The following is a 14,329-nucleotide window of genomic DNA, read 5'->3' as shown; positions in this document are numbered from 1 at the left end:
ATTTTACGTCATTAGGCACATACTCCGTAATACCTTATGTAATTCTTAACTGCTATAATACCATACATGAATATAAATGAATTTTAATCTTGAAAGAGAATTATCATTCAAAATTCAAAAACCTCAACGAATGGTATCTTAGAATTGAGTTTCAATCCTAAAAAAGATCTAACATTGAAACTATGACATCTCTGTACAGAAGCCGATTGCCTTGATGGGTCAAACTTACCAGCGTCCACCCCGAACTATCTCAAGCAAAGTGACACAAATTTGATATAGACGAACTCTGTGAAGATTCTAATCTAAGAGCTACTATTGATCAGAGCCTTTTTCAGAGAGAAAGATTGGCCCCGTAAAACATTCTTGGTACTCCCGTAGTGTGTGTACCAGGTTAGGGTTAGGCAATAATTTCATTCCGATTTTCCTTATTTTAGTTCTATTACGAGTTCGGGGACTGTTTGTGATGTGTTAGCCAAGTGAATATACCCCTGCCTATAGGTTTCAGTCCCTTTACACAACCAGATGTAAAGTAGGCGAACAAAATAAGTTTCATCCATATTGGTACACATATTTCTAGACCGCCAAATTCTAAGTGCTAGACAATCATTTGCAATATCAATTAGTTTGATTCATTCATTAATGAACACGGGCAGTTGACGTTGCAAGAATCTTGTGTATTGGCTCATTGTTGGCATTATATAATATGAAAACTTGGTGACATTATTCCTATAGCTTTGGTTCACTGAAGATATATTCATACAGAATTGGAATAAGTTGCGTTAGGATTGGCTACAGTACACATTCAAGCGACTTTATCCAATGTAATAAAAAACCTTGAAACAACACTCACTCATCTATACAACATATAGGGCTCTCGTTGAATAGTAATAGAAATTTAGAAAACACGGTGCAAATTAATTTTTATTATATTATAACACTCATACGAACTAGATGAAAATATGAAACTAGTGTAGTATTTTTCACATTGACGGGATTTGATCGTGTTTTTTTGGGAACGTGTTACCACCCCAAATGGAGCATGAGACGGCAAAGTATAGGAATGTCCCTTTTGTGATTTGTACTTCGCGGGACGAATGGGGTGATAAGAAAAAGGATTAAAATAATATGCTATTCTACGTGTGAATTGACTAGAGTTGGGAATTTCCAATCGAATTTTCAAATCGAATCGAATAGCTTAGTAATCGAATCCGTTCAAACGAAAATTTTGAATCGTCGCCATCTTGTTTTTTTTTGTCCGCCGAAGGTCAATGGCCATCCCTCAATTTTTTGTAAAACCCTATTTTTAAAATGTGCCTGGAGGACCGATTAAAATTGAAAAAAAAAAATCAATTACAACTATGTTGTTATTTATTATTAAAATATCTTCCGAGTAGTCAAGGTTCGATTCGAAATAAATATTCGATTCTGAAATAATCAAGTATTCGGAAATGCCCAACCCTAGCAGTGAGTTTGAGTTTGAATGGAATATCATGCTTGGTTAAATCTGAATCGAAAAATAAAGCTACGACTATTTAAGATATGCTTTACCAAACACAGTCCATAGATGGAACTATGCCCGGCCTGATATGAATCACTAATTACATTCTTGGCGAGGACAAAACAAAATTTTAGCTATAATAAAGTCTGCGTTTTCTTTATCCGCCACCTATCTTCTTCAAAAGGCTTGACTCTGAAAAAAAAATTGATTGTAAGCTTAAATAAACGAAGAGTCTGATTTTCTGATATTATGAAAACAAATAAGATTTCGTAAATATGTAATTTCAAGGGATATTTTTATCAAGAAACTTATTATTTTTTACCGCTCTTCTGGAATCAAATATACCATGCTTAATATGGCGCTCCGAAAGTATGTATACCAAGATGACGCGCAACCTGAATCCCAACCTGGTACAATACAATGTTCAGGTTGTGCGCCATCTTGGTACACATACTTCGGGAGCACCCTTAATATCACTTACCGAAGCATTGACACATAATGCATTGCAGTTCTTCGACGTAGCAAAATCTCAAGAATCCATCGCAATTCATCACATCTGGATTACAGCCTTCTGGGTGACAATATGCTCTTGGACATTGATCTTTGCATTCTTCGTAAGTCTGTTGATAAATAAATTTAAAAATTTACCTTTCAAAACAGCTGCTGTTGTGACTATTTTATGTCACGAAAATCTTTTTTTTGCAACTATACATAGTGACGGTTGCCCCAATTTAATGACTTAAATTACGGATGTTCAGTTAGAACGGTGGTTTTTGAACGCGATGTGATGCTTTGGGTCGTTTTGTTAAATTGTTGTTGTTGTTAGTAATCTTGGTATAGAAGGCTATTAGTGCATATGACACCGGATTAAACTCTAGTTAACCGAAGGTTTGTGTTTTGCACTAAGCCCTGTTTAGGATTGCTTTAAGATAACAAGCTTCCTAAATATTTCCCTATTACTTTTATTTATTTCGAAGAAAATTTTAAGCTTGATGGGGTTTGTTTTTCACACTGAAGTTTTATCCGATGACGTTACCAAAAAATTGAAAATTGTTCATCGTTTGGCAGTTTCGCGATCTCCTTTCAGCGATCTGATGGTCAACGAAAACGAAGATTTTGTATAAGGAAGACTTCCAGTATATTGTAAAAGATATGATACTACTTCGTTTTGGCCTACGTGTCATTATATTTGTGATTTGCTGTCTTATATTTTTTTTAATACTAAAGCATTGTCTATAAATAAGCAATAAATTGCTTTGAGTAACCGATACGTATGCTTCAGTTTCACGAGGCATACGCACTATCCTGCATTTGCATAAAATTGTAATCGTAAACCGTGTACAAAACAGCAACAATTTTCAGGTGCAACATGTTTAGGTATTCTGGAACCTGACTCGAAGGTCCCTCATCGCACGTAACCGACGAGCCTACGGAAGACAGGTAAACACAGACCGCACGCGATAAATAAATCCGCACCGCACGCATCATTAAAAACATAGTGCAATGTTGTTTACTGCAATATGGGTTCTTACAGATTGGAATACCATTATCGAGAGTCTATCGCAAACAGACAAGTGTCATCTGATTCCGAGTGCTGCGATTGGTTGTTTAGAAATTTCGGCTGAGGTGTGTTGTCTTGATACCGGGGAAAGCCATTACCGGTTTGATAGATTGCACGAACCAGGTACATGAGTCTATAATACATCTAACAAAGGAAAAATGTTTACACATTGCATACAGATAGGTGCACCTTGTGAAACACAGCAACATCGGTGCTGAAAGAGGTTCATTTGATGGCGCTCTTGAAGTATGTGAACCAATATGGATGTAACCAGTGGTGGGATTCAAATTTTTTGTCAGCCGGTTCCTTCACAAAAGTCATATTTTTCAGTCGGTTATGTTACAAACAGAACATTGACAATAACCAGTAATGCTAACCGGTTCGCTAATCTTATAAAATTCCGTGAGACGGTTTTTTAGAACCGGTGCGAACCGGCTGAATCCCACCACAGGAGGTAACTAATTTTGTTCGCCTATTTAACATCAAATTGTGTAAGGGACTAAAGCCTACGGACATGGGTATATTCACTTGGCTAACAAAGCCAGTCCCTAAACTCGTAATAGAAATATAATAAGGAAAATCGGAATAAAATTATGGTCTAACCCTAACCTACACATACCTCGGCAGTACCCATTTGAGTATTCATTGCGGGTCCGCGCATGTACTGCGATATATATTGCAAAACGCCGAATTCTACTTTCATATTTATATGATAAACACGAATGGCTTCTTTCTTAATTATGCGATAAATGCGATGTAAATGGAGGTGTCATTATAACACCCGGTACTACTAATGTAAATAAAGCTTACACGTAAAAGGTTGCTCTTGTTTTGTCATAATTGGGATTCGTACGCTGGCTGTGTCAACCATATATACGGAATACAAAACGCCCTGGCCATGCCCCATTTGTTGTATGATAGGACTAAAGCAGTGTTACCCAACGTGGTCCTCCTGGCCTAAAATTTGGCCTTCAGGAATTTTAAAATTGACCTTGAGTTGGTACTAATGAAACGTCTTTTATTACTAATTGATAATACCACGGGGATACTAGGTTTCGAGCAGACGCTGTATTCACTCACGTTCCACATCATCGAGATTGGCGTGGGTCTAGATTTTAGAAAATGTATGTGGACAATGCCCGCTGGTGGATATTCCCCTGCAGCAGTTCTACGTTCTTGAGAAAAGTCTGTAGCCTTGAAACATCATTATAACGAGTGATTAATTGCGACATTCCGGCAATGAAAGGTGGCAACCGTCTTACTAAATGCAGCAATTATATTACTAATTCAGTTTTCAGTTGCTGCAGCAACGCGAATATAATTTCGCCGAGTGGGAATTTTCATATTTTTAAATGGCTGAAATCTATTACAAATCTGCTCGGAAAAGTTGCTAAATCGATTGAACTTAAATACCAATATGATCACTTGGCGATTCAATACGTTACTGGGTTTACCGATCCATATGGCAAAATTCGTCTTAGATCATGTGGGTTATGGTGAAATGGATTCTCAAAAATATGATATCTATTTTATCACAAGCTTAAATTTGTTCAATTTACAATTAACCACATTAGTCTTCATTTCATTTTGCAAATTCCAACATAAAATTGGGAGTTTCGCGTATAATTCAATATAATAAATAGCTTCTGACCAGATTTTACCGCAAGCAGTACAGTATTGAATTGTGTATCAAAATACTGTCTGCAATATCACATATTAGACTAAACCAAATAGCAGCAATCGTATCATTTCAAGTGTTTATTTTTCTACGATCTGACAAATATGGATCTCGTCCTGATCGCACACAGTATAAACGAACCACGTTTCACTAAAAACAATTGCCAGCCTATCCTGAAAAATGCAGTTTTCGAACAGGTCACCAATTTTTAATAATTGTGGTACTGAGGTGATCAGGTAGTTTGGTCTTTTAATATTTTAAATTTTGCATAAACTAACGGATATATTTGAAAAATGCGATTGTTCTCTTCACGATAAGTTACAAAGTTACACCAGCAAAAAAATTGATCAAATCGGACAAAATTACAAAACTGTGTCATTGCTCATTATTTGAATATTTTCAGAAATTTAAAAATATGGCAAATTTGTCAAATGGACGTTATAGTGTCAAATGCATTAGTCATTGTTGGGCTTAGTTTGCGTAAACTAGGCACGTTTTGCGTGCTTAATTGTACAATTGACTTCCGTCAGATCCGCAATCTATTTACGTTTCCACGATTTTTTGCACAAAATGTGATTGATCATAGAAAAATTCTAAATATCACTGAAATATGACAAAAGAGAGGTTAATTGAGTACAATGCAAATTTTTTGAATCAACAATATTCAAAACTGACATATTAAATATATTTCGTTTGTACGTAAATTATGCCGAGATTTTATGTTACATATCCAGAGAGGTATGGCCCAAATTGAATATTAAAGACCATGTCGCGGAAAATCTGCACCTCGTACTTGGCATGTATAAAACGCAGGCAGTTTCGAGACTAAAGGTCAATATGATTGGGGAAATCGTGGTTCCGTGCTGGTAGTTGTTGTCTTGTAGAGGTCATGACATGAACCCGGAAATAAGTGGCATATTACAATTAGTGCAAGAATGTGGTTAACTATGGCTAATGATATTTAATGGGACATGCTAAGATATATTATTTTATATCGAAGGAAGACGTACATATTCACGAATGTTGAAACCAAGGGCTGTAAATCCAACATAATACAAATTATTACGATAACATACCGGTGTGTAATTATTACAACATATCATTGTTCAACTCAAATAAATGTTAAAACGGCAACATATACCACTTTTAAAAAAGGTAAAAGTAAGCAAATAAGCCTAAATTTTGTCATTTGTAATAAGAATTTTTTATCGTTTAAGAATGAATTGTCGGTTCCCGCTTTTTATTTTATTTATTCGTACCGAATTTTCCGGAAGAAAACTCTTTCCAGTTTTAACTTTTATTTTTGCATGCCTATGCAAAAATTTGTGAGTCAGAAAATAGATTGTGCTTTTATTTGGGCAAATAAGTAAAGTCTCAAATTATTAAAATTAACCTCTCAGATATTGATCCCTCGGATTTATAAAACTATATATTATCAAGTCAGAACCTTAGTTGTCCCGCACATCCAACGTCAGTATTATATCACTGTTACCAACCTCGAAGTTATTGTCATTTCCTTTGCATCCACCGTATTCAAACTTCAAGCAATCTGATTTGTCTTCGTCAAAGTAGTATCGAATTTTAGAAGTTTTGCATGGACCAGGATCCCGAGGACGGGAACATATTGGTCTGAATTTATATATGAAGTATAAATATGTTTTCGATTTTTTTTTCATAGCCATTGAACTTGATGACAGTTCTCTATTTATTCAGTCATTCAAATGTCGATTGTGATTATATACATTACTATGCCCAACTGTTTTTCAGTTTACCATTGATATATTTACAGTAATCGCACTCCATGTTCAGAATTTTGCAAAAATTCAACGTCAAATCTGGCAACACTGACTCATTTCATTTAGCAGAAAACTGATTTGTAACGTTAGCGATTTTTAAAACTTACACTACTTACATAAAGTAATCAGTTATACTCACTTGTTGATCAAGGTGTGGTCGATACATTTGTATCTCTGTAAAATATAAAAAAATAAATTTCTTATAATATTCGTATCAGAATGTAAACATTGTATCATTTGTATTACAATGTAAATAACTGTCGTTAAACCCAACCTTTTTGCGAATAATTAATGGCAGAAAAACATGTGAATTTTCAAATCGAACGTAATTTTATGTGAGGAAATATTATCATTTATAAATATTACAAAAATGAAAAATGGCGATTGTACGTTTTGGAATTTTCAAAGTAAAAATAAAAGTTCGTTATGATATTACCTTTACTTGACGCAACGCAACATTAGATATATATTTTAAAAAATATTTTAAAATTATTCTAGCCCACCGGTTCTCATCCAGTGCTGGGTCACAGAAACCTTTTCAGATAGGCCACAAACTTATTAAAAATTGGAGTTGATAAATTTAGATAATTGATGGTGGTGGCAATGCATGACGATGCTATCCTTTGCTACAGGGTGGCATTGTTTTAATTGAAATGAAAGTATCTATTTTTGCGGAAAGAATTTTTCTTTTTTTTTTTGAAGTTTTTCACTCGAATGAAAAAGTTCATGAGCCACATAATTTTTGGGTATCACTGGAACGGGGAATTACTTATTACATCAAATCCTACAAAAATATGCTATTAAACAGTCAAAAAATATATTCAGGATGCAACCCAAAATACATTTTTATGATGCTAATTGAGTGGCCTGTATTACCTCGGATGTAGTGGCCAAAGTCGTTGTGGTAGTTGTCGTGGTAGTTGTTGTGGGTTTGGTTGTCGTGGTAGTTGGTATCTTTGGAACAGTGTCTGGGGAATTGGGAGAAGCTGACGATTTCGAACTGCCTGGTGAATTCGGACTTGATGGAGATTTAGAGCTGCCTGATTTTGGACTTTTCGAACTGCCCGATTTCGGACTTTTTGAGCTCTTGGATTTTGGACTTTTTGAGCTGCCGGTTTTTGGGCTTTTCGAACTGCCGGATTTTGGGCTTTTTGAACTGCCAGATTTTGGACTCTTCGAACTGCCAGATTTTGGACTCTTCGAGCTGCCGGATTTTGGACTTTTTGATTTTCCGGATTTGGAGCTACCGGACTTTGAGCTTCTCCGTACTCTTGGACTAGGTGGGGCATCGGCATCTGAGTCGGTGTTACTCACTCTCTTGTATTTGGTGCTGCCTAAAAGCATCAAGAAATATTTATTTTTAATATAGTAGAGTGATTATTTTTCCATCGAACCTTTTCTATTCTTGCTTGAGAACACAACAAATTTGAAAATATTATACAAGTCATAAAATCTGCCCAATTATTACACCGTTGTTTTTTTGCACTAAATGAAAGATTTTATTGCAGTAATTTGAAAATCGTATATGTTGACTTATTTTAGTTATTCTATATATTCATATCCATGCAGTAATAGTTGGTCATTCTAGGGTTTGGGCCTTAGCTTTACTGAAATTGCCTTTATGAATCGTTTTAGTCGACTTTGTATTTGAATGCTTGATGTGATATGTTTAAAATGGCTTTATATCCGAGTTATTAGGAATCCACTAATTCGTGGCTGTTTCCTGATCATATTGACTCGATAATCTGATTCAAGTCTTGCCTCAACCGACATTTACTGGGGGGGTAGGACATCAAATCTATTCTACATGATTTCAGTAAATCTTGTCATTTGAGTGATTGCCCACAACTCCGCTCAAAGTTAAATCTGCTTCAATACTGTCTAGTGATGTGAAATAAATTATTTTGAAAAGCGTAGTGATAATTAAAATATAGGTTCAAAAGTTTGATTCAAGAATTTGGAATATGCATGAAATATAAATTAATCTGAATACATAATTTTAAAAAGCGTAGTAATAATTAAAAAATAGGACTTACCAACAAATGTAACCAGCAGCACTAACCCTAAAAACAAAACCAAGTAAAGCTTCATCTTGCTCTATTTCAAACCAACGCAGAGGATAATCGCCAATAGGTGTTTTTTGACCAGTAAGAAAAAGAAAGCGTTGTTACTTCTCGGACGACCTCTCTTTAAGTGCTGCTGTTTTTATTCTCACCTCACAAACCGAGGCATATATTACGTAAAAATCATCGTGCTCAACACACAAGCCACGTTAAATACCAAATACACACAAATAAACGAGAAATACTTATCTTACGTCTTGGATATTAAAGTGTTTAGTGTACTGTTTCTTGGGCACTCCCGCTCTTCAAACAAAAGTTCAACAATTTATTGTATCTTCGAATCCGGGTAATAAACAAGCATGTCCCGACAGACGGTTTATGGAGTTTGATAGTTAAACACTAACCGATGTTTTAAGGTTTGTTATTTGTAACATTTGCTTGTTGAAATATATGACGTCAAAGAATTAATTATTCTTGGCTCTGAAATCGAAAGATAAAAAAGTAGCGTACAATTATTAAATAGCTAGAAAACGCCTTTTTGTTACACATTGAGGTCACCATTGTTCTATTGATTAGAACTTTGTATTTGCCTTTTTACTGTTTGTCGTACTGTCCTTGGCCTTCAAGCTTTGATTTTAAAATTGAATGTAGATAAAAGTGACATCGATTCTATTTACACCGCCTATATGCTATTGTCAGTAGCCTGAACTACTGAAGTAGCATTTTATCAACAACAATTATTAAAGAAATGAGAATTGATGGCTCAATAATTATAACAAAGTTAAAAAAATTAGGAAATACGCGAACAGCATGTGCTTCGATTTGTATCAGGATGTAAATCTGAAATGCAATTAAAACAAAAGTTTCGGGGCTCCCGAAGTATGCGAACCAAGATGGCGGACATCGGAATATAATATGTGTACTAGGTTAGGGTTAGGCCATAATTTTAGGTATAAATACTACGGGAGGCTCTTGGCTAGTCTTCGAACTGATAATAGGACTAAAATAAGGAAAATTGGAAAAAAATTATGGCCTAACCCTGACCTGTTACCCATGTTACGTTCCGATGTCCGCCATCTTGGTTCGCATATTTCGGGAGCACAAAAGTTTCTTTGCATATGGAATTTTTAACGTTTCTCTAAAAACGCCTGAAAAACAAATTCAAAGACTATTCGCTATTACAAGGGAAATTAAACAAACCATCATCTCATGTTTTTAATTATAATATTCAAAAAGTTGATCGGATATTGATTGGATCAATGAATACATAAGGCCGGCTGTTCTTGATCAAATCTTTTGAATCCTAAATTTCAATTAATATGAAATTCATATTGAAAATGTTGAGGCCGGAAAGAGTGTGATTCGTTTTTTCTCTTAATTCGGGACACATTGTAATAAAATCTGGACGTTTAGCAAAATGTTTCGGATAGAAAACTAGAGAATAAATTGATTAGTCGCCAACGAAATATTTAAAGGCGTGACAAGCTGCTTATCCTTTTTTCAAATTTTTTAACAGTGACAACGTATATGCTTTGTATTGGAGTGATTTTCGTGCAAAATGGTCTAATACGAGGACCCTATTAGTAAGCATACTAATATGATACAGTGCGAAAATACCTTTTAACGAATATGTTCAACATAATGTTTATTATTTTGTTTCATTCCTTTTGTTCATCCCACAGAATTGAATTTCATCTATAAAACGCACCATAAATTTTACTATTTCATGTTTCAGTTATGTTTCATAATTGTGGTAAAATTCTAGACACACATAAAAAAGACCACCCATCATTTACAGTTAGAACAGTCTTGTTCATTTTTCCGCGTTTCAATATGAGTTTCCAGTGTGTAGTAAGGTATATTTCGTAAATGGATGGCGCTTTTGTCTCTTTTACAAGTTAGCAGCACAAAACGTGGTAACCGGGGTAACACGATATCGAAATCGGTAAAAAAGGCAACGTTGGTCACCAAAAACGACATGGAGACATGTTGAAATGAGGGTTTGGTACAATAATCTAACCATATAACATATTTTCATTTGCCATGTAAGTTTTGAAAATATAAGTGTTTTCTGACTATAGTCACCGATATTGAAGAGATCAATCTTGACATGGTAATCTAATTACATGCTACAAATCAATGATACAAACACATATAAGTAGACAAGATCGAGAGAATCTTTCAAGAAATCTTAAAATATTTATAGACCATTAATGTGGTATTTCAAACGTAATGGAAGAAGTCGTAGGAATCATTCAAATTGCCTAAACATGTGTAGACAATTAGGATTAATTGATTACACCAATTGAAATTCGCGAAGGAAATCTTTTTTCTTCAGAAGGCTGTTGACAAAACATACTTGAAATGGAAAAAATGATATTTTCACGTTTGAGATATAAATGTACCGTCTGATATATGGTAAACATTAAAAATTCTTTCGAGGCGTCGAAATTGGTTTGGTAACACAATCTACGACCGTGAATATAAAAAATTGGACTAGTTAGTCAATCAAACCTGACTCAATTTCAGAATACTGTACAAAATATTCACCGGGGAAAACCAATACAGTGATTCATATCATCTCAATAACATAGATAGTTACAGCCTCTATTATCTGTGGAACACACTTGTATGGATTTTCCAGAAAGAGCAAACCATCATGCATGAATAATAGGAAGTAGTTTTACGATGTTTAATCTGACTAATGTCAAAGTCCTCCGCATGCAAACATAATAAAACAGCGCGAGACGGTTGATAAACATGATGTGTGCTGACTGGAAGAGGTTGAAAGGCGATAAGAATCATTCTCCTTGTAAACTAAGCACCATAACACAATGTGAATTGCATTCCAAGATGTGCTAATAAACCCTAACGCTCTTTTAATAATGTCATCTTATCCAGAAAATATTTGCTTACTCAAACTATGTTTTTCTGATTTCTTTTCGATTGAGCAGATTAGTATGTGTTACACATACACATGTGTTATGTTATACAGATACAAGTTACACATGTGTTATGACTTAGCCTTAGATCATTTTAACAATCCATTTGTGACGTAAGTCTTTAAAACTCAAATACTTTATGTATTGCGTTGAGTTTGTCAAATTTTTCTGATAAGTCGAAATCTAGAATTTTGAGAAATTCGCATAAAATAATCAGAATATGAAACTTGGAAATTCCCCTTACAAAACGTTTGATAATTCAGTTAGTAAGGGCTTCATATGATGCTAAAACTTGTAATCTACCCACGTCCATCTGTACTATTTAATTAAATGAGCAGCATTTATCAACGAAGTATACTTGATTTGAGAGTGGCATATTTTAGCATGATACAACCAGAACAAATGTTTTTGTACGTCACAACTCAAATTATTTGATGATGATTTCATATTTTTATTAGACAATGGTACTTTGACGTCAGAGGAAAATATCCAAAATCCCCGTTGGCAGGAAGACGGTTAAATATATTGTGTTATATTCAAGTGTATTAATGTTAATAAGTGTTTTTGATAAAAATTATCATCTTAGATCGACGTACGAGAAATATTAGTCTCAACGATGAGAATATGTATGTTTTACAAAATAAAAGCAATATATAAATGCTAGTGAAAGAGCAAATGCCCAGTTCAGATTGAGGGGCACAAAAAAACTGCCACATTGAGTAACGTAAGCACACAAGTGAGCAAAAACCTTTCTCGAAATAATTTTGGAGAATGGAATTTTATTAGATATAAAATGAATCAGACAAATACAACATTAGAATGAAGCAATTGTGAAAGATGCGCTTTGCAGTACAACTAGGACTTTTCTGCACTCCGTGTTCATGTCAAGGCATATTATAATTACAATCAAGGCAACGAATCTTCATAATATCCAACCGAGCATGGCCATAGATGAAACGCGCCGCCGAGGCGTGGTTCATCTTTGGCCATGCTCGGCAAAAAACTAATTTAGAAATGGAATTTCTTTTGTTGAATTCATGCATTCACGTTTTCTTTGTAACCGGAAGTGCAATTTTAACTTCTCATTTCTTCACAAATTCGTGAAACCAGAAATGACCCAATTCCATAAATGTTCGAAGTTTATTTATACTTAAATTATAAAAATGTTAACCAGACATGAATTCTTTGGAAGTTTAATTTAAGAGATTTGTTGCAAAAATTTTAAGAATATAAACAGGATATAACCAAAATCAATACAACTAAAATGCAGGACAAAGTGTAAAATTGGGATTAAAATATCAATAATGTTCTTTTCTTAGCAAAGTCTATTTTTTCCACCAGCCAGTCTGAAGTTATTATTTTAAAATATTATTGAGTAAAAGCTTTAGTTTCCTTTCAATTAAAAGCATATCCATTTGAATATCAATTATAACTTGCCGTTAATTTCAAATGTAATAGATAAGGAGAACTTTTGAAAAACTCAAGACAATGTTGCCGTTTTTTTGAGTAGTTTGGCAGACATTGAGTATTTGGTCAGACTGCTATTGGTCCGGAGATAATTAGACCAAATTAGCAGAGTCCATATACGCTGTAGTTCAGACTACACAAAAATGAATGTTTTCTGATTTTTAATTCGAATATTTCCGATTATGAGTTTAGAAATACCACATTTTCTACGTTATGCTTGAAAAAGAAATTAAGGTGCAATCTGATATAATAACGACTTTTCAGTGGTATATTTGAGTAGTTGCAACGCAGAATTCGCTTTGTTTGCAAGTCATGTAAATCAGAAATCTAAGTTTTAATCACAGTTACAATAGACTATTTGACTACAGGGAAACCCCACCGTTCTTGGCGCGATGGCACGATGCTGAACAAACCTTGAACTATGAAATTCTTAAAATTTACATTTCAATATTATTATATGATCGAGCATGGCGCTGAAGTAGTTAACTGATGAAGTTTTGTTTACAGAGATTTGAGACTGTCACATGGCTGTCTCGATGCACGATAAGATTGAATACACATTCCACGAATTGCAATTGCATATTTGCAATAGTCATCATATAAACTTTTATATAATACTGGGTTCAACGTATACGTTTGGCCTTGTTGTGAACTGGTTGGCGTTGAATGTTACATAATGAGTTATGTAACTTAGTCAAATGCAAAGCTTGCACGATTCAGAATACTTGCACGCATTTCACATTGCGAAGACGACTTTCGTTTTAATATATCCAAACATATGAAATAATTGTGATGCTGATGTGTACTACTTGCACAATGCTTCAATATCAAACGGTTTTTCACCTAAATGCCGGATTTCTTTTAAAATGCGTCGGCTATATCGCCCTATCACAAATTTTCTTTTTTGATTTATCTGATTCTCGTATTGCCAAGCTAAAAACGCGTCAGTCATGTACCCGAAATAATTCGTATAAACAACTTACATAAAAAATGAATAGTATACACATTGCGTGTTATTCCTCATAAACCGAAATTAGTAATATCACAATTGTATAATGGGTTTCATAACGGGCATTAGTTGAAGGATCGTCATTACATTACAGTGAAAATGCTTAGTTATGACTAAACATTAGAATGCCGTTCGTTGTCAGGAAATGAAAACGATACTGATTGAGAAAGAGCATAAACTATGTGTACCTTGACCTAAGAGCATTTCAATCTAAATCTCAAACATGCATCAAAGATCTGTTAAAAAATCGTGATGGTTATAATATGGAATTTTACTGGACTTGATGTTTGAATACACTGATATATAAAGATAAGA

The 14,329-nt window shown here is 34.4% G+C and overlaps 2 protein-coding genes across 2 annotated transcripts in view; one reads left to right on the top strand and one right to left on the bottom strand.

The window, feature by feature from the left end:
• LOC120336373 (fibropellin-1-like) overlaps positions 1-14,329 on the top strand; it is a 276,545-nt gene that overhangs the window by 13,599 nt on the left and 248,617 nt on the right. The window lies entirely within an intron of this gene.
• On the bottom strand, positions 904-8,815 carry LOC144419832 (uncharacterized). The gene is made up of 6 exons (XM_078109922.1): positions 8,570-8,815; positions 7,410-7,867; positions 6,673-6,707; positions 6,234-6,366; positions 1,980-2,118; positions 904-1,690 (listed from the first exon to the last, which is right to left on the bottom strand). The coding sequence occupies exons 1-6, from the start codon at positions 8,622-8,624 to the stop codon at positions 1,656-1,658; spliced, it is 855 nt and encodes a 284-aa protein (XP_077966048.1). The 5' UTR covers positions 8,625-8,815; the 3' UTR covers positions 904-1,655.

This window comes from Styela clava, chromosome 2 (assembly GCF_964204865.1).
Source record: "Styela clava chromosome 2, kaStyClav1.hap1.2, whole genome shotgun sequence".
NCBI lineage: Eukaryota > Metazoa > Chordata > Ascidiacea > Stolidobranchia > Styelidae > Styela > Styela clava.
This window is presented reverse-complemented; position numbering and strand designations above follow the sequence as displayed.

What these genes read in the sequence shown, in the direction of transcription:
- LOC144419832 (XM_078109922.1), bottom strand. Translation starts at nt 8,624, where the DNA reads ATGAAGCTTTACTTGGTTTTGTTTTTAGGGTTAGTGCTGCTGGTTACA. An exon ending in GAAATGACAATAACTTCGAG is followed by an intron (nt 2,119 to 6,233) that starts GTTGGTAACAGT and finishes ATTTATCAACAG; the next exon opens with ACTTACGAAGAATGCAAAGA. An exon ending in CATTATGTGTCAATGCTTCG is followed by an intron (nt 1,691 to 1,979) that starts GTAAGTGATATT and finishes TTTTTTTTTCAG; the next exon opens with AGTCAAGCCTTTTGAAGAAG.